Genomic DNA, 25,573 nt, shown 5'->3' on the forward strand with positions numbered 1-25,573 from the left:
CGCTCTCCTCAGGGGATGCCACAGATGTTCTGCCAGATTTAGACTTTGCCAGGACATTATTGAACTTTATTTCTTCCCCAGATGAAGATTTTTCTTGATTTGTGTTCACAGTGATCCTGGAAAATGAGTTGTCAAAAACTCACCGTCAGCCTACTGGCAGTCTTTCATTAGTTTTGGAGTCAATTCATGGTGTTCTAATTTATTTCTATCAATAATTTGCATTTTTTAACATGTCACAAAAATATTAATTATTTGTATTACCGAGAATTTCTTGTTTCATTTAAGCCCCAAATTATTCATAAGCCTGACAAATTTAGGTTTAAATTTATCATTTACTTTACCATGAATCTCTCATGAGTATTAGTATTATTTATGATTTAGAGAGGGCCAACAAGAGTCCTGATTTATACCCGACAGAGAATCAGTGGATCGAGCTTCACCAACAAATTGGATCTCATCACCATTGTGAAAATACCAGTGATTTTAGAGCTGCTCAGAAATGATAAGAAATGATTTGTGATGATCTTTTAAAAATTATAATCATGCTAGCAGTTTGACAGGGACGTGAAGACTTTTGAGACCGACTGTATGTTGAAGGAAAAGAGTTTTAAAAGTTATTTCCTACATCAAACCTCATATGAATGGAAATGTCTGTGAAGCAGCTGCAACACCCTAAATGAAGCTAAAACCCTTTTATCAATTACACTCTGCACAGACCAAGTCTTTTAGAAAGGGCTTTTGGTTCCCAGTGAAGTAAAACATTAAGGTCAGCACTGGAAAATGGCAAATCTACTGTCAATAATGTGTGAGATTTGTTCGTCCATGACGAGCAAATAAAGACTAAATAAATTTTTTTTTTTAAAAAAGCATACAACCAGAGACATTTCTTTATTAACATTCTTCACAGGAAGTTGATAAAGTTTCCAGTTGGTTGATGCTCTGTGTGCATGGGAGCCAGCAGATTTTCAGGACTGAGATTCTGTCAGTGTGGCTCTTGTTTGTGTCAGAACCATGAAAATCAGAAAGTCAGTGGATCAAATATTGGCGGTCACTTTGTAGAGAAACTGTCTCAATGATCAGGACTGAGGAAGTATAACCTAAGGATTGTCACATTCAGCACAGGATGGAGATGAGATGCATCAGTGTGATGGATGGTTTTCTTCCTGTTCCCAAAACTAGCTTTGCATTCTTAAATTTGAAAATATCTGCCAATGGGAGCTTTTTTTAGGTCAATAATTCTTGAATACCGACATAAATCCCATAGTGACCCATAACCTCTAATCTCAGAGGGGGATAAATTTCCAGACCTAAATCCAAATGAGAATCTGCTGCAAAACATGAAACCTGACATTCACAGACAAGGTCCATCCAAATAAGCTGAAATATAGCTGTTTCACAAAAAGGACAATATGTAAAAATATCCATGTGGAAAGATGGTAGAAACATGCAACAGGTACAGAAAGAGGCTCATAATGCATTGCCTCAGGAGGTTTAAACACAAATGAAACTTTTTATGTTTCAATTTATTAGAAAAAGAGGACAAACATGAATTACTTTCCTTCCACTTAAAGATTACATAGTATTTTATATCACATAAAGTCAGGACAGACTACACAGAAGTTTGTGGTTGCAGTGTGAATAGTTATAGAAGACACTATAACTACTCTTTGAAGGTCTCTGGCATTTTCTGGGTGCTTCTCATAGATCTGACTGCTGACAGATTGATTGCACCCACCAAGATAAATTTCACCGTCGTGTTGTTTTTGTCCTTTTCACCCATGAATTCTGGAAACTTCAAAGCAGTAAACAGTGTATATGTTATCTCCATAGCTTATTGAAAAAAACTACACAAATACGCACTACTGAGTAAGCAGGACCTGCTGACTGCTGAAGATCAGAAGAGACACAACAAGCGCCTTGCTTTCATTTTCGCAAACACACGCGGTCAGAAAAAGGTTAGATGTCGACAGCAGTTGATTGCTTTTTTGACAGAGAAGCTTGCAGCTGAAAATCCTATCTGCTAACCTAAGAGGTTGCCTGTTTGAATAATCGTGTAATGCGTTTCCTCCAACTCTGATTGACAGCTGTGATTAAAAGCTGGCAAAACTTTAGCTCCCAATGTCCTGATGTCTTGTGTTGCTAAACAGCTTTATTTGTTTGCACTTTTGAATTTAGTTTCATACGTGGAATGTTTAGTCTTTTTAGAAAGCTTTGTCTGACTTTTCTTCATTTAGAACTTAGGAAATAATGTTTTTTCTGTATGGAAAAATTTTCTTTTTTTTCCCCCGCTGATTTTCTTATGTTTTGGCGACGCTGGACTAATATTCAATTCGACGTAAGGACATTTAAAATTTTATAATATGCTAAAAAAAAACAATAAAAAAAAAAAAAAAAGACATTCTGTTCTGTTTTTCCCTCAACTGCTTCAAAGAAGTACATTTTCAGTCTTAAAAACATGAACAAATTTCTAACTTTTCAGAAGCCTAACCTAAAGAAGTTTCATTCCAGCAGTGTGCTGCCTGCTCCTCATTGTATGAAAGGAATTGCAGATTTTCCCCCCTCTTATCCTTGTCCTCTTTAATCATTACCAAACAACATGCCTTTCTGCACAAAGCGAATACCAATGCAGTAAAATATCATCCCTTAAATTGACATTCATGGGAGTCCATGCTGCTGTGACCTTCTGTACGAATTAGATTGATTTCTCAATGTCAAAGTCAGAAACTGGAGAGCAAACAGCAGCGTAGATTCCTCCCTGCCGTTTCATGTTTTTATTTCATGAAAACATGTAATTTATTGTAATAGATAGTGCAATTTTTTGTGCATTAGAAAATGCACAACATTTTCTATTATTTTTGTATAAATTCTGTCACAGCCCCTTTTCCGCCTCCTGCACGAGCTTATCTGGAAAACAGCCTCAGGTTATTTAAGGACTGGGATGGAGGGAGAATGTGCAGCTTTTTTCAGTGTTCAAGGTATTGAGTCAGAACTTTTTTCTTTCAGCTTTTTTCTAGAAGTTACGCTTTGTAAGCGGTGGGTTGCTGCTCATTTGTGAACAAAAAAAACATCTGAGTCAGTGTCTCATCAGCCTAACTGAAGCGCTGATGGATTTTTCAGGTCAGTGAAGCGATCATTTGGGCAGTGAAGGATTATTTTTCATCTAGAAAAACCCTCAGCGACATGCCATCTTCTTCACTTCAAATTTAACAATCAGTGCAAATAAGTTAACACCTTTTCAGGGCAAAGCATTTTTTATTTATGCAATATTCAGATTTGATGAAAATCATATTTTTGTTGCTTACACTGAACGCCTTAAGATTTATTTGGCAACATAGTACTGTATGTTCTGCAAATGTGAACAGAAACAGAGTATTAAAAATAGAACATTAGAATGTGTGCAGAGCAAAATGTTAATACAGGAAGCATCTTCGTCCCCTTCTCCACTTTGAGGGTCTGAATAGGATTCACTACCGTTTGTCTTGTTGACCGGAGTCTATTTTTCAGAAGCGCATTGTTCCTTTTCATTGCTGTGCTGACAACATTAAGCCCAAAATAGCAGAAATCAACTGTCATTTCTAAACTGCATCAGTGAAATTAAGATTTAAACGATGCTCAACATTCTGAACATGTTAAAGAGAACATTCAGGAAACCCCTTTAAATATTTAGTACTCGATCAAAGTCTATTCTGTTTGTTTTTTTCTGAAGACAAAGTGAACTAAATGAAATAAAAGCACCAGAAATGAAAGCTGTGTATCCTCAGTCATCTGGTCAGGTCCATTACAACAGGTTTAAACCAAAGACCTCCAGACTTTCGCTCAGCGTTTTTTCCCTGAAGAGTTTTTGTCACTTCTTGAGGCTCACAGAAAGAAAACTGCAACGTCCGGTTGCCTTTAATTTAAGTATGTTAATGTAAAGCAAAAAGTTTTTGTTTAATAAAAAAAAAGGGCAATTTGTGAATCAAATTATGTATTCTAACAAAAGTTAGTACACCCTGCCACAAAGAATGATAAAATATTTGTAAACTTTTACGTCTTTTTTTCTGGTCAGTTTGAAATCCTTGTGCTTTTTTATTTTACACAATTTTCTATCACACTGAAGAAAAAGCTATCCAACATCTGATGCAAAATATTATGTTTATCTTTATTTCAAACCCTAAAAACAGAGATAAAATGGTGGATATTTATAAATAACAAATTTCCCAAAGTAGACACTTGTGAACAGGATGTGTATGATGTATTTTTCCCAAAGGTTATGTGACATCTGTGACTCTTAATGAGATATTTTGGCTGGCCTGAGAGCAAAATGGCTCCAGGGTAGCAGACCCTGGTCTAGTGTTAATAGAGAACAAGGTGCTGAAGTAAATCAGACTGCAACAAACGCAGCACACATCGAATGTGCATGTTGTCCTAATCACAGTAAATAAATGAGTCGGGTTGAATTGGACTCAAACACTATGGGCTCAGGTCGGGTCAGGTTGGATATTGTAGGTTTGATCTAAACTACTCTCAAGAGAACAAAGATCTGGGACTTGATCTCTTTTTAAAATTCAATTTGTTACTAATTTTTTCTAACTCTTTGCCTGCGTTCTCCCTGGCAGATTTTATTCTGGCCTTAAGGTTTTCATTAAGTTTTCTTTTTGTGCACCACCAATCTTTAATTCCTCAAGGATGCATTTTCATATAAACCATAGCAATAGCCTGGTGTAGGCCTGGTGGTGATTTTTGGAGGCTTTTTTTTAGCATCTCCTTTACTAGACTTCAAAGCTGTTTCAAACTTTTTGCTGAACGCCTCAAACAGCTTTTTACATCTTTCTATGGTGTTCTCGCTGAGTAACAATTTCCTAATCATGTAAGACTGAGGTGATACGCCCATGTGCAAATTTAGCCAAAATTTGACATCTGCAAAAATGTTTTCAAAAGGTCAGAACCTGCCTGTAGTCTGAGTCTATATTTATCAAGACATTTCAATAATGAATCATTTTTAAAATGCTGCGAATAAAATGTGAGAACATTCAGCAGCAACACTTTAAAGGTTAGCATCACCCACATGAACAGGTTGTTGGTTTTATTGATCAAATAAAAGGAACAGTGCTTGCTCTGGTAAGCAGTCCCAACTTAAAGCTTTTAGTAACCAGGTAAATATAAAACTACAAATACGTTAAACAGATCTGGATGTTCAAACCAACCCACATCAAACTGATCTCATCAGGTCTTCAGTTTCTGATCCAGTCTTTCACAGTCAGAGAATTGCTACCAATGCTCTGTTACTAAGGCACCTTACATTGCAGTAATGAGCATACACTCCAAGTTTGATGTTGCTACTCCCTTTATCATACTTATGCTGTCAGGCTATGTTGTTGAGCATTTAACAGAGAAACTCAAACTGAGCAAAAACAGTTCTGCTTCAAACACAAGAATGGTTATAAAACTGTGCAGCTTGAAAAGTAATAAGCTTTCTTATATAAGTCATTTTAATAAGTTCCCTTCTTACTGTCGCAGTCTAATGTGATTCCTATAAATCCATCTACACTACATAAAAAGGCAACCAATCCAAGCAAGTCGGGGGGGGCTCTAATAAATGTAAATCACAGCTTGTGACCATGCTGTGCTCCACCCCCTCCTGGGCATATGCTCTGTCACTCAAACTCTGAATCTGCAGCAGAAACCTGGCGATGGCAAAAAAGAATACCAGAAGAGGTAGAAGAAAATGTATCTTTCTTAACAGCTGACATTAAATAGCTGTGAAAAACATGGGGAAAGATGGAGACAAAAGCAGTGAAGCGAGGCATCTTAAAATAAGCTGAAAACCGCAAGAGTTCAAGGAATAGTGAACATCTGTGAATTGGAAGAAAACTGCAGCTGAAGGGACTAAAGAGCAATGAGCTCGTTTACACCATTTACCATCACAGTTTTTTTTTTGTTTTAATCTTTTACAGATCAAATTATTTTTCCATTGCTGTGTAATACTGCTTCTACTCTGAGATCATATCTTAAGCCCTAAACACACAACTATTGACGGATCACCCGCTAAAGAAGGATGCAGAAGCCACCGGGTGATTTTCTGTGTAATACTTCATTTCAGGCCGAGTGATTTATTGCATTGTTTTTTCATCTTGACCATTTTTGCACCATGTTGCTATGCTGCATAGCTGTTGTAATTCATGACGTCTGTCCCTCCACATGGAGAGAAGAAGTAGAAAAAGTTTTGGCGCATCTGAAATATTGTACATTTATAAAGAACTTCCTCAGCAGCTTAATTAATAATGATAATGAAAGGTATAATAATTCAAAGATGTAAATATTTTTATACTGGTTGCTTGTTCATGTTAAAATATTCACCACATGTATTCGATTGATTTCAGTCTTTTATAGAGACAAGTGATGTTTACACCTCTGTGTGCATCCAGGAAAGGCTGCAGCTTTCAGCACATTTACAAGGGAGGCAGAAGTCTCCTGGGTCTAATGCATAATAAAGCAACACTGGTTTCACAATCTGCTGGTTCAGCTACACAAATGTTGCTGATCTTAAGTGGAACAAATGAAGATGTCAGTAATGGTTTTTGTTTGCTTCTGCAACATTTTGGCGTTTTAAAAATTTCTTTTTTGCTTCTTGATCTCCAAACTTTCATTTCAGAAAACTATTTATGACGATTTTTGTCCAGATTTTTTTATTCTAACAATTTTAATCATCCAAAAATATCAGGATGACTCTTAACATAATCGTATGAGATATTCCTGCTCTATATCTCACACGATGAGCGTGATCTGAACTGGAGAGACGTTGGGACTGCTCTTATCTAAAGTCTCATCTGAGATATTCAACATGTTGAATTGTCTTGAGCCAATATCACAGAGTTTTGGGTGTCAACCGAGGGCAAACAAGGATGCATATGATTAATGTGACATTCAACCAGTCAGAAAGTGAGGTTACAAAAGATCGGCCATATTCGTTTACTCTGATCAAAACTTCTACTGCGGAGTCAGCAAACCTGATCAAGATCTACAGGAAATGCCTGGAATTTAAAATGAATGTTTCTGCAATATCTATATTCACATTGTATCAAATTATTTCATTCAATAAAATGCTATTTATTTAAAAATCATGATTTTTTTTAGGTTCTGTCTCTCAGTATTGAAATACCTCATTTCAGACCTCTCCATTCTGAAAACTTGGAAATACTGAATGCTTATTTTTCCCTCAAGTCCAATAAAACCCTAAAAATGTATGATCTATATTTGTTTTATTTCTATTCACTATTTTAAGAATACATTAAGATGTTAAAAGTAAATAATTTGGGATAGAAATAAAGCAACCCAGCAACATTGAGGTTGCAGTTGCCTTATATTAACACCATATACAAATATGTATTGTTCTACTGTCGGATGTTTTCTCTGTAGACAAAAAAAAAAGCTGATGCACAAATCATAAAAAGTCTGAGCTGCATGTTACACTATTAAGGTCAATTTAATAGGAGCTCTACAGAAATAAGTTTAACTATTTACATTTACAGAGTTAATTTTTCCTCGTTTGTACCAGAGTAAACCTTGATCTAATATGCTAAAACATTTACTCACTTTTCCCACACGTTAAATTCAGTCAGTTTATCAGCAGATCATTTCAGTTTGAAATGCTTAAAGCAGGCAGACAAAGATTTTTTACTTCATGTAAACCTTGGTGTTTGATGGCAGCAGGAAATGATCAACTACATAATTAAAGAAACACATTTAAAGATACTGCTGCTGTGGATCACCAAGAACCAGAGCAGAAAGAAAATCAGAACCAAATATATCAGAAGTCCTTTCTATCCACAACACATTTTCTCTCCAGCTGCATCTGATTGTCTTTAAACTCACTCACTGAATTTTCCACCTCATGTATTTTCTTAAAACTGCTTCTCTCTTTCAAACATCCTCAATAATGGCACATTTCTGAAATAAAAGATTTACACTGTAAATACTTATCCCACAGAAACCATAAGAAGCGCTGGACAGATGTGTTCAAGTTATTGCTTAGTGACAAACATCTAAACTAACAAATTTACAACAAATGAACAAGTGTTTATTGATTTGAAGATGGATCATTCTTGATTTATAAGAGATGTTTTTGACTTAACACCCAAATGAGCAGTTTGACAGTAAAAGAGAATAAAACAGAATAATTTAGTAATAAAGACCAGAAGTACTGAAGTTCAGTCCAAGACAATCCTGCAACTTTTGCTTCCTTTCTCCTACTTACCTGCCTCAAATGAATGACTTGTTACCAGACCTGAATGACTGAGTGCCTCTGAGGGAACTCAGCCATTTTATTCAGCTGTGTTGGAGCAGGGCTCCATCTAGAAATTCGAGGATAATGGCACTTGAGGACTGGACTTGGCAACCCCTGCTATAAACAACAGACCAGGGATTGTGAGTCCTGGTCCTCTGGGACCACAGTTCCTCATGGTGTAGATGAGTCTGCACTCCACCTGATTCAAATCATTTCATCACCTGCTCAACTACCATCAGTTGCTGCATGACTAGGTCTAGTGATCACAGATACATTTAAGTAAGGCGTGTGTCAGCAGAGAAGCAGCTAAAACAGGCCCTGCAGTGGGACCAGAAGAGCATGACTGAAAACCGCTGCTGCAGACTCTGTTTTAAAAGATTTTTTTTAAGGTGGAAACAGCAACTTAAAGCTAAATGGTGACAACTATAAGAGCAGAGGGGTTAAGAGTGAGCAGAATTTTGCATTAGTTCATGCAAGAATCTGAAGAAAATTAGGTCAGAAATCAAAGGACTAAAGGACTGTGGAAATCCTAAGAATAAACTATACGAATATAAATAACACAGTGTAGCTGTGGCTGGTTGAGGCTGTAACCTCTGGATATCACTGGGGAAAACCTGCACTTGTAGGTTTTGATTCCTACATTGAATTAATGATTTAACATCACTACACATCAAGTATATCTTCAGACCAAGACAAGAAACACTCCAAAAATAAACCCGCTATTAGGTATAAGTATCTGTATGCACAGTGTAATGGACAGTAATGTATGCTTTGTGCATGAGTGGTTTTGTAATTTTGTTTGCTTTTAACTGCAGTTTTTAAACTAATGCAAGCATGCGACAGAGGCGTCAAGCAAGGCATTATTAATTATTTTCCTCTTAGGTCACAAGTACATGAAATGGCTGTTTGGAAACTGCTGGTATTTTCAGATACTGATTGGGAAAAAGTTCCATGTTTAGACAAAATTGCAGACACGTGGAATCTGCTGTAGTTGTCACGCCAGGCCACTGTATGGCGCTGTGATTTTAGCACAGAAGTTATTTTAAACTGCTTACGTAGCACACAAAGCACAATGCTATCTTCCATTGTTTTTGTTGACATCTGCCCAAACGTGTAGAACAAACCCTGCAGCCCTGCAGTCAGTAAATTCAAGTTGATAAAATAATAAAAAAAAGAATATAAGTTTTCTTTGTAGCTGCTAAGTCGTTTTCACTTTCCGGTTGTCAAAGCGACCCATTTAGGGGTTATAGTACCGGAATATTGACAGTTTCACTGGTTTAGATCCGGATTGTTCAAAAGACAGAAACCACTTCAGATCACTCAGTCTTTTAAAACACAGAGCGGAGAACTGGTGCCCTAACGGGCCACAGAAACCAAACAATAGAACAACATGAGTCAGTGATACTTTTAACAGCGCTCATGCTTCCAGCGCGGGCAGAATCAGCTAAAAAGCAAAGGGTTTTGTTTAAGCATTTATTAACGTCCCAAATCTCCGTCTTGAGGTATTGACACCATATTTCAAACGGCTGAGGATGAGTTCTGTTTTCCACTGTACAGACCACAGACACTGCAGGGAAAGTGGGAGACTTTACAGGAAAATCCTATTCTATTGCTTCTGCATAATATATTATGACCCGTTTTTGCAAAACAGAGTCTTTTTTTTGTGCTTATTTGATAAAATGGGGCTGATTTTTAATCTCCAAGCTGTTGCCAGTAACAAAGTCCTGGCAGCTGAGATTATGATACAGATGGTGTTTGACAATAAACAGCAGCCTAATCATAATACTTTTCATACTCTTAGCTGTTAGTAGGTCTTATGATGCAAGTGATTTTTTTTCAAGAGCCTTTACTTTTAATTAGGCTATTTCAGGTCCCACTGTAATACTTAAAAGGCTTTACGTCTGGCTTGTGTTAATGAAAAAAGGATGCCGGCAAATTAACTCATTAGGTACTGAATCAGACAAACTCCCAAATAAGGGATGTCCAAAGTGCGACCTGGGAGCCTTTTGATGCCTTTGGTCTGATTGTGTGACTGCAACTCAAACTGTGCAAATTGTGTGAAGACTTTTAATTTTAATTGGGAATTGGGAGAAAAATATAACTGACAAATTAAAATCTTGTATTAATGGAAAATGTGTTAATATGTTAGTAATCATGCTTTATAAATCATTCTCATTAATTTAATGATAGGGTCAGACCTAAACTGAGATTATGGTGCATCCAAATATGCTTTTAGTTCATGTAATAAAGTTGGATAAGTACAGCAACCATTTTCAAAGAGTTAACAAAAATTTGTTCGTACTGCTGAAAATATTCAGTCTCCTCGGCCCCTGCCACATGTTTTTTCTTCAATTTGCCCCCAAAACAATTAGCAAATTGGGTGTTATTTTAGCTTTTTATTGCCTGAATGTATATCAAATTTTACAAAGAAAATATATTACTTGTGTTACAGTTACCAATCAGACATTACAATCTCTCCCAGTCAATAAGCTGCAATTTCTTTTCCGTAGTTTGGAGGGTCAGAATTGCATCTTTCAATAAAAAGTTAATTTTCTGCTATAAAACTCTCCTGATCATTGAATCCTAAACTAAGTCCTAAATATTTCTTGATGATCATAATGATAGGGAAGATTTTCAGGAGGCTTTGGCTCCCTGATAAACTAAAGAAACCCATCATGTGAAAATGCTGATACAACCTTAACTAGAACAGATGTCCTCTGCATTTACAGCACACACTGCAGTGTCTTTGCTAAGTTCAGTGAGGCGTTAGTCATAAACTTTCAAGAAATAAAAAACTACAGATAAAACTACAGAGTAAATGCTGACATTGTTCTTATTTTCCTGAGGAAGTCCATTAGAATGTCACCAAGTGAATTTGTGTGATGAATGAATTATTAATAAAGAGGCTATTGCTGATTGTTTCTTTTTTTGCTGAAATTAATTGTAGTTGGCATTTGGGAACTCTGCCCAGCAGGTAACCGGCAAGCTGCCAAAATCTGGTACAATGTGGACTCACATCGGCTGTTAAACGAGTCAAACTGTATCCACTTCCCCTTTTCCCAAACAGCTGAAGACATCCGAGTTATTTTTCTGCTGGATTGCTCAGTACATGGAATGTGAGCGGACCGTGATACTGGAACAGGGAAAGTGTCCGTGGCGTTACAAGTAATAAAAGAGAACATCAAAGGACGAACACGAAAACTGCAGAAGATGGGAAACGGAAACTTTTATGGGGATTTATTTTATGCGAGTCTGGAATGGACCAATAGCATACATGTCAGGATGGATAAAAAAAAAGATTAAGTTATTCTAACTTGAACCCATAAACATTTCCTGACAAATATCTGACATCAGACCATATTTTTTTTGTGACTGAATAAAAGCTGGGACACAGATGGCAGCCAACAGGGAAGATTCATTCATTATAATCTGACAGCTGCTTTGCAGGCTGTCATGACTGATGATTGTCCTTTAAAAGATAACAGTCAGGAAATCAGTCATGCATAAGCGTGATGTGACAAAACTTAGGTTGTGGATTAGGTGAGACGATTATGCTGAAATGTTAAAACACTTCAGAATGTCTCCTTTACATTTAGGATCCTTAAAAAAAAAAAAAACTAAATAGCATTTTCTGGTTCAATAAAGACATACGACAAAAGCAGTATATAGCAAACAGTGAGGCAACGTTTTAGGTCAAGTCAACAGTAGAGATATTAAAAGGTCCAACAACAAAAATGGATTTTAAAGGTTTAGATGTGAAGGTCAAAGTAAAAGGTTAGTCTCCATGGCAGAGAGCGATGTACATCGAATGGGGAAAAGAGTCAGGCAATTTTGTTTTATAACGGTGCAGCAAACAGTGCTATAAACTTCAATTAATGCTTTCTCAGTAACTCAGTACTCTTGCTGTGTCCTGATTCTGTTGTCATGGCGTCTTTCCCAGCGTACGGCATTTGGGTTCAGGTCGTCCAACGTCTCTGTGATTTGCAGGTGCAGCATTTTTAGCTCCCCTATAACTTAGTGCATCATTATCAGATACTCAAGCAAATGATTTATATGTCTTGAAGATTACATTATTATGAGATGGACCTAGATTTTTAAAAATTATAATTTATTTTCACAAATACAATCTGAAAAGTGCGGCATAAAATTAAGTTCAACCCCATGCTCCCTTCTTCTGTAGGTATTTTAGATATTTATTTTTCTTCCAGGATTGGTTTGGACATGTGTCCAGTCAGCCATCTTCCCCATGACTGTGACCCAGAGAGAAAGACCATTTCTGTTCTGGAAAACTCTGCAGGTGTTCTGCGTTAATTAACTGATTAAGCTATAATCCTCAAAATTACTAGAAACAAAGGCTTGAGATATATATGTGAGTTTCATTTTCATGCAATATTAATTTTTTTTAAATGTACTAGTACTTCTTTTAAAGAAAGAAAACAGAAAGCAACTAAATCACAGAGGAACTGATGGCAGAAGAACAAGTTTGATTTTCATGCTCATCCTGTCACAAATGATGTAATCCTGAGTTCATTAAACCTGTCACTCAGAAAAAGCTGCAGAGAATCAGATCGTTTCAGAGATTGCATCAGAGAAGTTCTACAGACAGCAGCTTCAATAACTACCAACAACAACACAGAGCAAGCTGGGACCGGGGCCCATTAACACATATTGGACCATTTGAGTCAACTGTGTAGGAGCTAAAACTGGCATGACACGGGCCAGACGGGACCAGGACACTCCTGACATAAACCATCGGGTTGGCAGGAACATATGCCAACAAACTGTCAGTTAAAAACGTTCAATAATTCATAGCTGCTTCTCTTAGATTGTTTAGTGATGTGTTAAAATAGATCACTTGAGAAAAATACAGGCTCCAACGCCCAGGGAAATTTAGATGTTTTACTTTCAGTGTTTTGACATCCAGTCTTACCCTGCTCAAATAGAAAATGTCAGCATTATTATTATTTCAGGATGGATGCATTTGTATTCTTCAGTGGAAAGATTTTGTTGCTCTACTCTTTACCTCAACAGAATCCTAAAGCTGCTTTCTTGGGTCAGATTTGGGCAACGTGTTTGGCCAAGTTTCCTGTTTCAGTAAGTTTTGTTTTTTTAATATCAGAGTGAAACTGTCCTTTTCTGAAATAAAAACCAAGTCAGCCAGTTTGTTTCTTCAACATTGTTGTTGAGTGAGCTTTGTTTCTCCACTACATCTCCTGAGAATCTTCATCTGATCCATCCGAGTTGAGCAAAATTTACTTTCGTCTTTCATCCAAAGGAAAAGCTTCAAATCTTAATGAGACATTTTCCTTTATATCTTAAGAAAATGTGATTCTTTCTGCAGAAAAAGCAAGAGGGATTATTTTAAAAGTTGTCGGTGAAATGTTTTCATAAAGTACGACTGACCTTCATAGTGTTTGAAAACTAAAACGGAAACTTATTTCTATTTCCTCTTTCCCAGTAACATACCGTCAATGAATCAGTTCAAAAGGTCAGTCGAAGCAGCTTAGATTGAAGGTAGTACACATTTGCGGTGAATAATGCTGCAAGTGTAATTCCACTGAATTTTGGTTGATCATTATTATTTCCTTTTCATCTTCCATCTTTTTGAAGTCTCACAATAAGATTTCTTTTGCCACAGGAAATAGTTTTGCATCTAGAGGCATAATGAAAACTTGCAGATAGATATAGACCATATGCTTCAAAAGTGGAAAAGTTCAAGGCCAGAATGAATAGATCATCTGTGCAAAAAAAAATGGCATTTTTCTTTCTGTGTAAATCTCAGGAACAAATTGAGCGTATAAATGAGCCAGCGAGAACATGAATGCACAGAGTCACAGGAAAGTCAGGAGTTTTCTATAGAACAAAAAGAAGCAAGGCTACATGAAAAATAATGAATAAATTACATCTAATTACCAAGATGCTTAAATGAGGATAATGCTCTCATGTTGAAATTCATGTCATAGGTTAATGAAAAGCCAGTAAAACAGACAGATAAAACCATAAATGAAAAAAGACTTCCCGGTAATACTAGAGATATATTTTTGAAATAATATTTTACTCCAAACAGTAAAATTGTTCATTTTAGTGCAATGTTCTGATAAATTACATGTGGCAGCATAAGATGATTACAGAAAATGTTGGATTACAATAAGCTCTGTTAAAATTCAACATAAAGTCCAAATCCCTTTTTTAAGTAACGGGTTGAAAGGAAACAAGTGTCAGTTTAGCTCCTTCACTGCAAAACCAGATTAACATAAAAGTAAATATGAATAAATATGAAATAGAAATTCAACTCATTAAAAAGAGTTTGTTGTTTTGTATGAAGAAAGATATGAACAAAGAAATGACTGTTCAAAAGTTCTAAATAAAATACAGGCTGATATTTTTAATCAATCTAATATTTTTAATTTCATCATCTGATATTAAATCAGTCTTAATATTTAGGATTACCAAAACTCCATTAATCCTAAACGGAGCGCCGGCCATCCAGCCATATTTGCAGTACCGTAATTCCTCCACACGTCGTGCTACCTGAAAAATTCCAAGGGTTTCTGAAAGAGGAGACGTTGAGCTTTCCAGCCAAAATCGGGTTATTACGATAATTTCACCCTTGTCATAGCAGGGAGTGAAATTAATATGAGGAGCAATTGCAAAAATAACTTGCTAGATATTGAAAGTTCCAGTTGTTATTGATAAATGGGCAAACATATTTACTACCAGACATTTAAAGGAATCAGCTAAGACATCAAGAAAGGATTTGCGGACCTCCACAGGGTTCATCTGATTCATCCTGAAAAATTTCAGAACCTTAAGAGTCTCTCGTTCATCTGCCGTCACATTTACACACAAGTCTAAACACCCTGAGGAATTCCAGCTATCACACTGTTTACAAAGGAGACTGCTTCCGTGGCCCATAGATGAATGTGTTTAGGTGCAGAACACAGGCATGAAGACTGGAGCAAAAGCCAAAGACCTTGTGAGGATTCTGGCTGAGGCTGAGCATCGTGTACCGATCAGAAAGGACGAACCGTTTACCCTAAAACCAACGTAGTGAGCTAGACTGCAGTTTGGAAATGCTGCCTAATCCCAATCATTTCATTTGGAGAAAAAATAAGGTTCAAGAACATCATCCAACCTGTTGGCATCATTATGTGTGGATGTTTTTCTGCAAAATGGACTGATGTACCTCAAAGAATGAACTATGTGACATGGTGACGTGATGGTCCACAGATAAATCTCTGACTTAGTCATTTAATTCATTAATCAATATACTGCCATTATATAAAAGCCATTATTCATTAGGGATAAAGCCATTTGGCTGTCAGTGTGAAACTACAACCTTCAAGTTCGGAACAAAACTCACCGCAGTTCTCCTCGTCTGCCTGGTTTCCACAGTCATCAATGCCGTTGCAGTGCAGGAGCTGCGGGAGGCAAACTGTCAGATTGCCACAGGGAAAATATCCAAGTGGGCATGTACCCTTCTCCTCTGTGGTATTGAGTGCTGCAATCAGAACAGAAAGTCACAAAAATATGACTGAAATCAAGGTTTTCACAGAATGCTTTAATTAAATGCTCCAAGAATCTTTCCTAAAAAAAAAAAAAAATGTTCATGTAGAGGAACTGAAATGCTCAGTTTTATGTAGCTCTTGTCCAGCTACTGAGTTTTTACTTGCAATTTGTCTGACCAAGATGTTGTACATGCTGCAAAAAGAAGGAAAATGCATGTAGGGCTGAAGCAATTAGTTGGACTAATCAAAGACTGAAATAATAGTCAACTAGTGAAGTAATGAATAAATCGTTAACTGGCGTCTGAAGACTCAAAAGGCCACTTCTTGAAAGAACGCCTTCACAGCCGCAAATAAACTAAAACTAAACAAAAATATATACATTTTTCATTGAAGATGAAAAAGCTTCTGTTTGTAAATATGTTCTACATAAAACTCGTCAAGTGGCAAATTTAGCTTCAATCAGTTCTGTACAAAAAAGAAAAATCTATTAAGCAAATGATTAATCAAAACATTAGTCAACAGATGGGCTAAAGGCTGTGTTGATACCAAGTCAAGCAGAAAGACCTTAGCTTTTCACATGCTGATGTTAAATGTCTTTTTGAGCTGCAGATGCATTATGTGGTGCAAATAATGAAGCGAACACTAAAAGATTGTTATTGCATTTTAGATAATGGTTTATTTTCTTTTATTTTAAAAAGGAATTAAATTATTTGTTTATTTGCATTTTAATGTAATTCTAATATTGTATAAAATCATCTTAAATGGTTAAATGAAAAAGTCAGAAAATCTTTTATTCTTTTCATTTAAAATACAATTAACACGCAAATGAAAGGAAAGCTTTGTTTTATGTATTAAATCTATAAAACAACTGCAAAGGCAGTCGTCATGGTCATGAAATGTAATATTTTATAGGTTGTTCTGTGAATTTATGCAGCTACTGCCATGAAAAACCATAGATAATAGAACATTGAGTAAAGATTGACAAAAATGAAACTGCACTTGGAAAAACGTTCAGCAACGGTTGCAATAAATTACAAGGCTTCGTCAATGACAGATAAATCATCTCCTCCAGTAGTGACTCATGGTCTCTGCTTTTTCTGCCTTCTCAATTAATCTGTTCTGTTTATGGTTAAAAGCAGAGAAAATGTATAAAACCCAACAGCCCATCAAAACATTCACAATAAAACATGAATTGTTGATTACTTTTAATTAAAGTGTGAATTAGCTCTGCTAAAGAATTATTTCCAAATACAGTACTTGATTAACTCTTTACTTGGATTAGTTAACAATTAAATAAAAATGATAAAAACTTTGTAAAATGTCCCTGCAGCAGTTGGCTTGAAGTACCTTCTGGTTAATTAGCACATCCTCACATAAACAGCAGCATAATCACCTCATTTGATTTTAGCCCATGTCTCTCGTGACTGAGTGAAAATTAAGTATTGCTGAGGTTCTGCAAATGAATAAGCTCTAAGCTTGAAGTTTAGAAATGTCTTGATGCAGAACAGATTATGAGCTACAGAGAGAAGAAATCAGTATTTTTATGATAATCCAAATGGGTCTAAGATCCATAACCAGCCAATTTTTTAAAGCAGTTATTAATTTGAAGTATTAAGGCTGATCTGCTGCGTGTATAAGAGGTTGTTTGCACCCAGCGCTAAGAAGTATTCTTATAGATCTGATTATAAAAGAGGGGATTTTAAAGAAGCTGTTTTTACATTTCAAGAACATCTCTGCAGCACACAGATATTATACATCTCTGTGCTGCAGAGATCTATAAGATGTGTCCAATAAAAGGATATGTCCTTACGTATCCTTATATAGGATATATAAAGATATTACTGTGTCCTTATTTGTCCTAGAAATATTGAATCACCAGTGTAGTTCAAATCAGAAGGTTGTACGCCCGCTTTTACAACGCAAAAACCGTACCAATCTATACCCATCTGTGATGTAACACTCAATGAAAACAAGACAGGCTTAAAAGGAAACTATGAACCGATACACACTATTAATACTACTAAAGCAGCGTATTAATCAAGAATTCTGCCTGAATCTTGTTAAAGGTAAGCCAAATCTAAACAGAATAGAACAAGGTATAGTCAGTATGTTTGAGTCTATAAATATAGCCTTAAAGTGCAGATACATTTATAAAAAGACTTATTATGTTGGATCATATTTTGGTTTTAAGGACATAATTTCAGGATCAGTATTTTACACAGCCAGAAGCTTGCAAGTAGGACGATAAATGAATAATGCTGCACAATAAAGTAATGACTACTTCTATGCTTCAATTATCTGAACAAGATGTGTTCTGGATTGTGCCATGTTTTCATAAATAAGTTATGACAAAACATAAACAGCTTTGGACTCAAAAAGCCAGCTTCCTGCATTTAGGCACTGCAACCATATCTGCTTGTGGTTAAGTAGCAGCAGGGGTTTCTGTGAAAAGACCGCCTGTTTGTTTGGACTTAACTTAATGCACAATATGTGTTTGCAAAAAACAGATAAGCTAGAAAAAAGATTCTGATGGAAACCTGGTTTCTTGTAAAGAGCAACAGCAGGCAAAGAGGTAGTTTATGTTTGCAGAATATGTCCACAGCCTCAGCAACAAACGCTGAATGTGACCTGAGCTCTGGAATCTGACTGTGTCCTCAATGTGTCCCGAATGCATTCACACCTGTACTCTGTTGTTCACTTGTAATCAGATCAAGCAGGACGCATGTCGGCCCCAGACAGAAACTGCCTCTAAAGAACGCAGTGCACTATCAGAGCTGCTGTGATTTTAAACTACCTTGAAAAATTATAAGAGAATGGCATCCTCAACTTTGCTTAAATGTGAGCTGCTGCATTTTTCAGCTTAAGAGGAACTGATGTTAAAAATTACAACAGACCTGCAGCCACATGTGAGGCAGAGCTGAGGGAGACAGCAGGGAAACAGCTATTATGTTGTGCCGATGCTGAACAAGCTGAATCTTAATTTTCTATGCAAGCATCAGGAAATAACATTCTAAAAGGGTAATTCTGTTTTTACTTAACTCATGATCTAAGGATACTTTAAACATTTATGCATACTAAATGGACAAAAAGGAAAAGAGTTCTTATTTAATGACCTATTGGGAAATTTAAAATACCCCTTGAAGCAAATAAAATTAGGAAAACCCAGTGTAAACTTTAATGTTGCTATAAAGGTCAAAACACTTTTGCTTCTCAAAAACTCGTACATCATAAAAAACACAAGGAATTGGTGTGAATTTCTGGCTTCCATCAAAATCAAATTCACAATTCTCCTTTTAAAATGTCAAATTTCTGCACTGGCTATAAAACTTACAGTCATAAACCTGAAGGAAAGGATCATTTAAAAGCCTTAGTCTCCACAACTAACTATCAAGTAGGCTTATTAAAGTTCCTTTAAACATCCATTATCATTTAATAATTCAATTAATGTTTTTAATGAACAAAAAATAAAGCTGCGAAGTTCTTCTTACTACAACTACTATGTAGCTTTATGACAGAAAATAATGTTTGAGTCAGCAGGCACAGCACGCAGAAAACAACCATTATGGGTAAGATTTGTCCTGACCTAAGGAGTTATTAGTATGATCAACCATTTCAATAGCTGTAATTTACAGTCCGTACTGCATCTCTAATAAAGCATGCGGGTCATGTTTCAACCTTTGCAGAAGAAATGTAGCTATGAGAAAACAAATAAAATAATAATGTCCTCAATGTCTGTTTAGCAGACACAATTTTCTCATCCCTGCCTTCCACTCTGACATTGTATATAAAAAATAGTGCACTATTTACCATAAGTTGAGATTCATGTGTGGAACTTATGCTGTTCTCAATTGTTCTGTTTTATTTCCAAGCATTTATAAAAGAAATAAAAGTTTTAAGTTAAAAAATGTATGCATCAGGGCAATGTAAAAGCCTTCTAGATGGTCTTCTAAAAGGTTTTCACTTTCAGTACACAACATCATGCAGCACATTCAGTACTGCAAGCTGGAGTAGTTCTTTTGGGTCTCATTTACAACCGTGCTTCAGTTCCTTGAAAAATGTCTTTGTGCACAGATATCTTAAGTTTCCATCACAACAATATGAAATTAAAATCTGATGTAACACACCCCATTTTTGTTTACATTTTGTGAAGAAGGAAGTTGTCAGAGTGACAGGTTTTCATGTCGTTTCCTTCAGTAGTTCCTGGTGCAACGCCACCACAGGCAAAGGGGGGAACAGGTTGCTCAAAGGGTTTGGTTCATTTGACACTGCAGTGCGAAAGCGACAGCAGGTGTAACAAATGCTGCAATTTTGGTTCCCGGACCCCCAGGTGGGTGCACACCCCGAGACCCAACCATGCCTGAAATATTAGCGGCTTAGCTGATAGAGATGATAAATCTACCAGAGAACCTGTGGTGCTAAAGTGACAGACAGATTCACTGTAATATTTATTTTCCTTTCTGTCAGTTATGCAAGAGGATTATTGCTTCTTAATGCCCAATGCTATAATGTAAATCCTTGATTTCATTATCTAAATAAAACCTAAAGTGATATGGCAACAAAAAAGCCAGAGACTTAACTTTTATGTCGAATATGTCGATAAATGTTTTAGTTATTGCCTCTGAAAGAAAGCAAACTGTGGGAGAATAGAACAAGGTATAGTCAGTATAAATGTTTGATGTAACCTGGAAGTGGAACGGGTTATGTGTCTGACTCAGCTGCTTCACAGCTGGAGGTCTGGCAGAAGATGTTCTTTCACTCTCAAGGAAGCAAAAAGAAGAAGGTGAAACGAAAGCCCCTAAAATAACATGCTAATCTTCATCTTTTGCCATAGAAGAAGGGACGTTTTAAATCTTATTCGTAAGACCAGAGATGGAAATCGTAAGTCTAGCTAAAATATTGAATACTCATAATTCCAGTACTCATCTATGACAGTCATTTTAAACGCAGGGAAGTTTGCAGGCGTATGTCACTTGGCCTGGCTGATTTCCACTTTTTTTTGAAGTCTGACTGAAGCTAATGTTTTTGCCCAAAGAATAAAGAAAGACTAAACACAAAAAATGTAAAAATAATGGGTTTTTTTCATAGAGGTAGTAACTGAAACCACAAAAAAACAACAACAAAAACAAACAAAGGAATTACATTGCCTTCTATAAATTAAATCCTGTATTGCAATGGATGGTTAATTGCACCATTTCAGGGTTCATCTGTTTTGTTGCTTTTTTCCATTACAAGTTCAATCTATTTTTTGTTGTTATTCTTTTCCATTACAGGTTTCATCCATTTTTGTTATTTATTTTTTGTCACAATTAAAATTGGGATCATTAGACAAAATTATTTTCTTGCAAACATTTATGTATACACTGTTTCCACAGTGGCACAGTTGGTAGAGCTGTTGCCTTGCAGCAAGAAGGTTCTGTGTTCGATTCCCAGCCCTGGTCTTTCTGCATGGAGTTTGCATGTTCTCCCTGTGCATGGTGGGTTTTCTCCGGGTACTCCGGTTTCCTCCCACAGTCCAAAAACATGACTGTCAGGTTAATTGGCCTCTCCAAATTGCCCCTAGTGTGTGTGTGTGTGTGTGTGTGTGGTTGTTTGTCCTGTGTGTCTCTGTGTTGCCCCGTGACAGACTGGCGACCTGTCCAGATTGACCCCACCTCTCGCCCGGAACGTTAGCTGGAGAGGCACCAGCAACCCTCCCAACCCCACTGAGGGACAAGGGTGTAAAGAAAATGGATGGATGGATGTTTCCACAGATGAACATGATTTGTTGTGTCTTGCTTTTACAAATAATTCATTAGACTCTATTTTTGTTTCCTACCGTCTCTCTTCTCGGAAATGTGTCTGAGGTTGTTAGTTTCATCCCATATATTTCACAACTGACTCATTTGTGTTTTCATTTCCTGAAACCACTAAAGAAAATAATGTTGCCTTTAGCTCTTTATTTTTTCTGCACCCTTCACGCTAAAGAGTTTCAGAAGTAATTTCCACCTACAGACAAAATAATAAAATAAAAATGAAGAATAGCTCCACAGTTATCAGATAAAGAATGCAAATTTTTGGTACATGTGTAAAGATAAAGTTTTGATGGTGACATCACTAATGTTATCCTACCTTATTTATTAGTAATTAAAAGTAAATAAAAAAACATGTAAGCATCTAAGTAAACATTACAAAAATACAATAAAAATCCTTGTTCAGACACAAAAGAATGGCTCAGACTTTTAAATCTATATCTTGGTTAAAACTTCATGGTCAGGACTGAATCCGCTGCAGCATATTTTAGTGAAAGTTTTAGTGAAAAATGTACCAAGCAGAGCTGTCATTTTTAGCACAATTTGGCCAAAAAGTGTCTAAAATGTGCAAAATGTGTTTTTGCCTCATAAAAGCGGTAAATCCTTTTTGATTTCCATTTATAGGACCGTTTCTGCTTTTGTCACGGTGTCTAACTTATCGTCAAAATAGCATAGAATACATAAAATGGAAAGAAAATAAACTAAATTTAATCCTTTTTGTCTCTAACTGGAGAATTGTATTGAAAGAAATTAAACTGGCCGAACCTTTTCAGATACATTATTTCCATGGCCTATTTAAGGTCATAAACAGAACATCTCAGCTGAAGTCTGGACTTTGACTAGTCCACTAAGAGGCTGACTTGCTGATTCTGACAAATTATCTAAGCAACACTCACTAAATGACTCAAATGAATGGATTGGTTTAGTGAGAGATAAATTCAAAACAATTTACCACCTCTATTAATCAGTTATTTCATGTGCTAAAGTGCTAAAATAACTGGGACAGGTTGAGTGGGTACACTTTGTTGCTTCATTAAAAAAATAATAATTTGAAGGCTTTTGTTTTATTTATTCAGCTTATTTTTCACTGAAATGAAAATCTGTTTGAGCTGAAACATTTCAGCAAAAAACTAAATTCAAACAATGGAAACAATAAAAGTAGCTGTTACTTCTGATACATTTAATGAATGAGAAAACACCCCTTCATCTTTCAGTTCCTGATCTGTTCATCAGCAGTTTGCTTCTAAAAACAATGAAGTTTGTTCCTGGTGTCTGGCTGACTTACAAAAATATGTAGAAAAAGACGTGTTTGTCTGATCAACTGTAACCAAACAGAAATGTTTAGGATGAAGATTTCCAACAGAAATCTGTAAAACGGAAATGGAAACATAATCCTATTAAACGGGTTGCATTATGACTTCCTTGGATGAACGGCCAGTCTGATACTGACAGCCTTTCCCATTGTTAGCACGTGATGAAACCTAGTAAACACCGAGAAGGAATGTGGTGCACACATTATTCAAGTCACAGAGAAAAGGTGGCCACAGATGCTGCCAGTCAAGGTAAACCACTACCACTGTCTTGATAAGTTCTGTACTATTTAAAGAAACTTAATCTGTTGATTCCGTCAATGGGTTCCCTTACTTTATGACAAAAAAGAGCAGAATATAACAAACTGAAGAATAAACTGAAGAGTTTCAGTTCTCTAGTGGTTTTGGTTTTAAATTGTTCCAAAGCTGTTACTTAAAGTGAAATTGTATGTAAACTGTATGTTGGATTCTCCTCATCTAAAAACAGTAGCTTCCCTCACAGAATCCCACTGAAGCAGCAGGACAGTAACTGAATGAAAAAGGTTTCCTTCACGGCTAGAAATGCTTCATTTCACAGCTGATGCTACAATATGTATTCCATATGCTTATATCACATCTAGCAAAAATGCCTCAAATACACAGATATTAGTCTACCTGAGAAAACGCACAACACAACAGAGAAAAATGAGATCAAACACGAGGCAAACCTCTGACTGAATGTACATTACTCTCATGACGTGAAGATAAGAGATTTTTTTTAAACAGATTATGAGATGGAGCAGTGGTTCAATAAAACTCTAGCTGTTACATCAAAGACAATTTACACCATAACTCTGAGATGGATGAAAAATCGACATATTTACAGTAAAATCCCTTCAGTGCAATTATGTTCTGATGTTTCAGTTCTGTTTTATAATCAATGCAAATGTGAGACGCTTTATTTAGGACGTAAAAGAAACGTCCTAAATAAAGCGGGCAGAGAGTTCAAATCATAATCCGGTCAATCAAGTTGCTGAACTTACCAGACACTCCATAAGCGAATATCACAGCCACGTAAACTTGCATGATGCCTCTGGAAGTTCTCTGTTAAAATCGCGCTGGTGGGAGAAAGGAGCAGTAATTATCTCGTCCCACTCTTCCCAGGTGTCAAATTCTCACCGGAAGTTTGTAAATGAGAGGCTGCGCGGTAACAGCCGCGCTGACGGTGTAAATACGGTGGTTCGATCCGGAGAGCAGCAGCAGGAGAGACCTATGAACGCTTCACAGGATCGAGGCGGTCTGCAGCCTCCTCCCGTGTGGGGGAAAGGTTTAAAGAGTTGCCATGTTCTGACGCACGGGGAGAAGCGGGCGGCACAGGTGCGGCAGCGCGCGCAGACACGCAGCTTTCACCTCTGAGCGCGAGCTGCTCAATAAATGCTCTTCTGTCTAATTAGGGACACCAAACTCTCCCGGTGCGGTGCTGTGAACTAGAAGACTGATTGCTTTAACAACCCACAAATGAAATCGCTGTGTTTTTTCTTTGCACACTCTTGAAATTCAGAAGACTTCAGTTCGGGTTTAGGTTTTCTTTGTTTCACACTTTTCATATGAGCTTCTCTCATTTTCTCTCCTTCTGTCGCACCTGTCATGTTCTTTGTCTCGAAAATTTCCAGTTTCATACCGAATATTAAAGGTAATATCTCTTCAGTCTTCTAAAGGCAAGTATTATGTTCAGAAAGTAGATTTATTTCTATTATCGAGGAAAGCTGCTATTTATAAGAAAAGCTGGGCGCTTCTTCCACCTCAGTGCTATTACAGTCAAATCTCAGTTGATTTGATTGGCTTTTGCTTTCATTTTATCCTGCAGCTGCATCAGGAAAAAAAGAACCTGACCCAAAGCCATCATCCTCATAAACTCAGACAACATAGCAGAATTGTTTCACTATTTCCCGCTTTTACCATTTAAACCTAAATTGACAGAGTGTATTTGGGGTTAAACCAATTTTAGTAACTGATGGGACTCTGTGTATCTTCAAAGGCTCAGAGTGGAGGAGCTATCTGCAGCATTATCCTTTCACATGGATGTAAGCGTCAGTCAGAAGGGAATTCATCCCACCATAACAAATAGCCTCTGGACATGGTGACAAACTAAACTATATTGGAATAAAACCTTGTCTGTCCAACAAAATTAGCTAGAATGCTTTGAGTCAAATCCAGAATAACATATACAACAATGTCTATTAGAAGACTCAATACAATCATTATCACCCGTCATATTCATTTGGATATTTTATTGATGCATGTGGAAAAATATATGCATATAATTTTACTACTGGACTTTTTGCACCAATCACTGACTGGATCTTTCAGCAATGTCTTGAGATTCAGTCTGCATGACGAATTTTGGATGAGAGCATAATCAGTCACTTTTGTATAATCTGCTTATGAACGTCAATAAATTTGATCATTGATCTCTACTGAAAAAAAAGAAAAAAAATTTAACTGACCTGAGGACAAACTCTAATACAGTAAAAACAAGCTGTGAAAGTACTTTTTTTTTATATGTACTTTAAAAATGTAAAAACATTTGCATCTAATGTTTGATGACTATTTGGGTCAAAGGTAGAAGTCACTAACAGCAACATGCTATAGAGTAAAACTGCAGTCTGTTAACACACACACACACACACACACACACACTCTCAAAGCATCCATGCTCAC

General features: G+C 36.5%; 1 protein-coding gene across 1 annotated transcript in view; it reads right to left on the bottom strand.

Annotated features, from left to right (window-relative positions):
- The window catches only part of rxfp1 (relaxin family peptide receptor 1), a 96,161-nt gene extending 71,922 nt beyond the window's left edge, over positions 1-24,239 (bottom strand). The window contains exons 1-2 of the mRNA XM_008421077.2: positions 23,896-24,239; positions 15,630-15,767 (exon numbers count right to left, since the gene is read on the bottom strand). Coding sequence (XP_008419299.1) covers positions 15,630-15,767; positions 23,896-23,938 — 181 coding nt within the window. The 5' untranslated portion in view covers positions 23,939-24,239. The remainder of the gene's footprint in view (positions 1-15,629; positions 15,768-23,895) is intronic.
- Positions 24,240-25,573: the final 1,334 nt, after the last annotated feature.

The sequence above is a fragment of the Poecilia reticulata genome, linkage group LG10, assembly GCF_000633615.1.
Source record: "Poecilia reticulata strain Guanapo linkage group LG10, Guppy_female_1.0+MT, whole genome shotgun sequence".
In the NCBI taxonomy this organism is placed as follows: domain Eukaryota; kingdom Metazoa; phylum Chordata; class Actinopteri; order Cyprinodontiformes; family Poeciliidae; genus Poecilia; species Poecilia reticulata.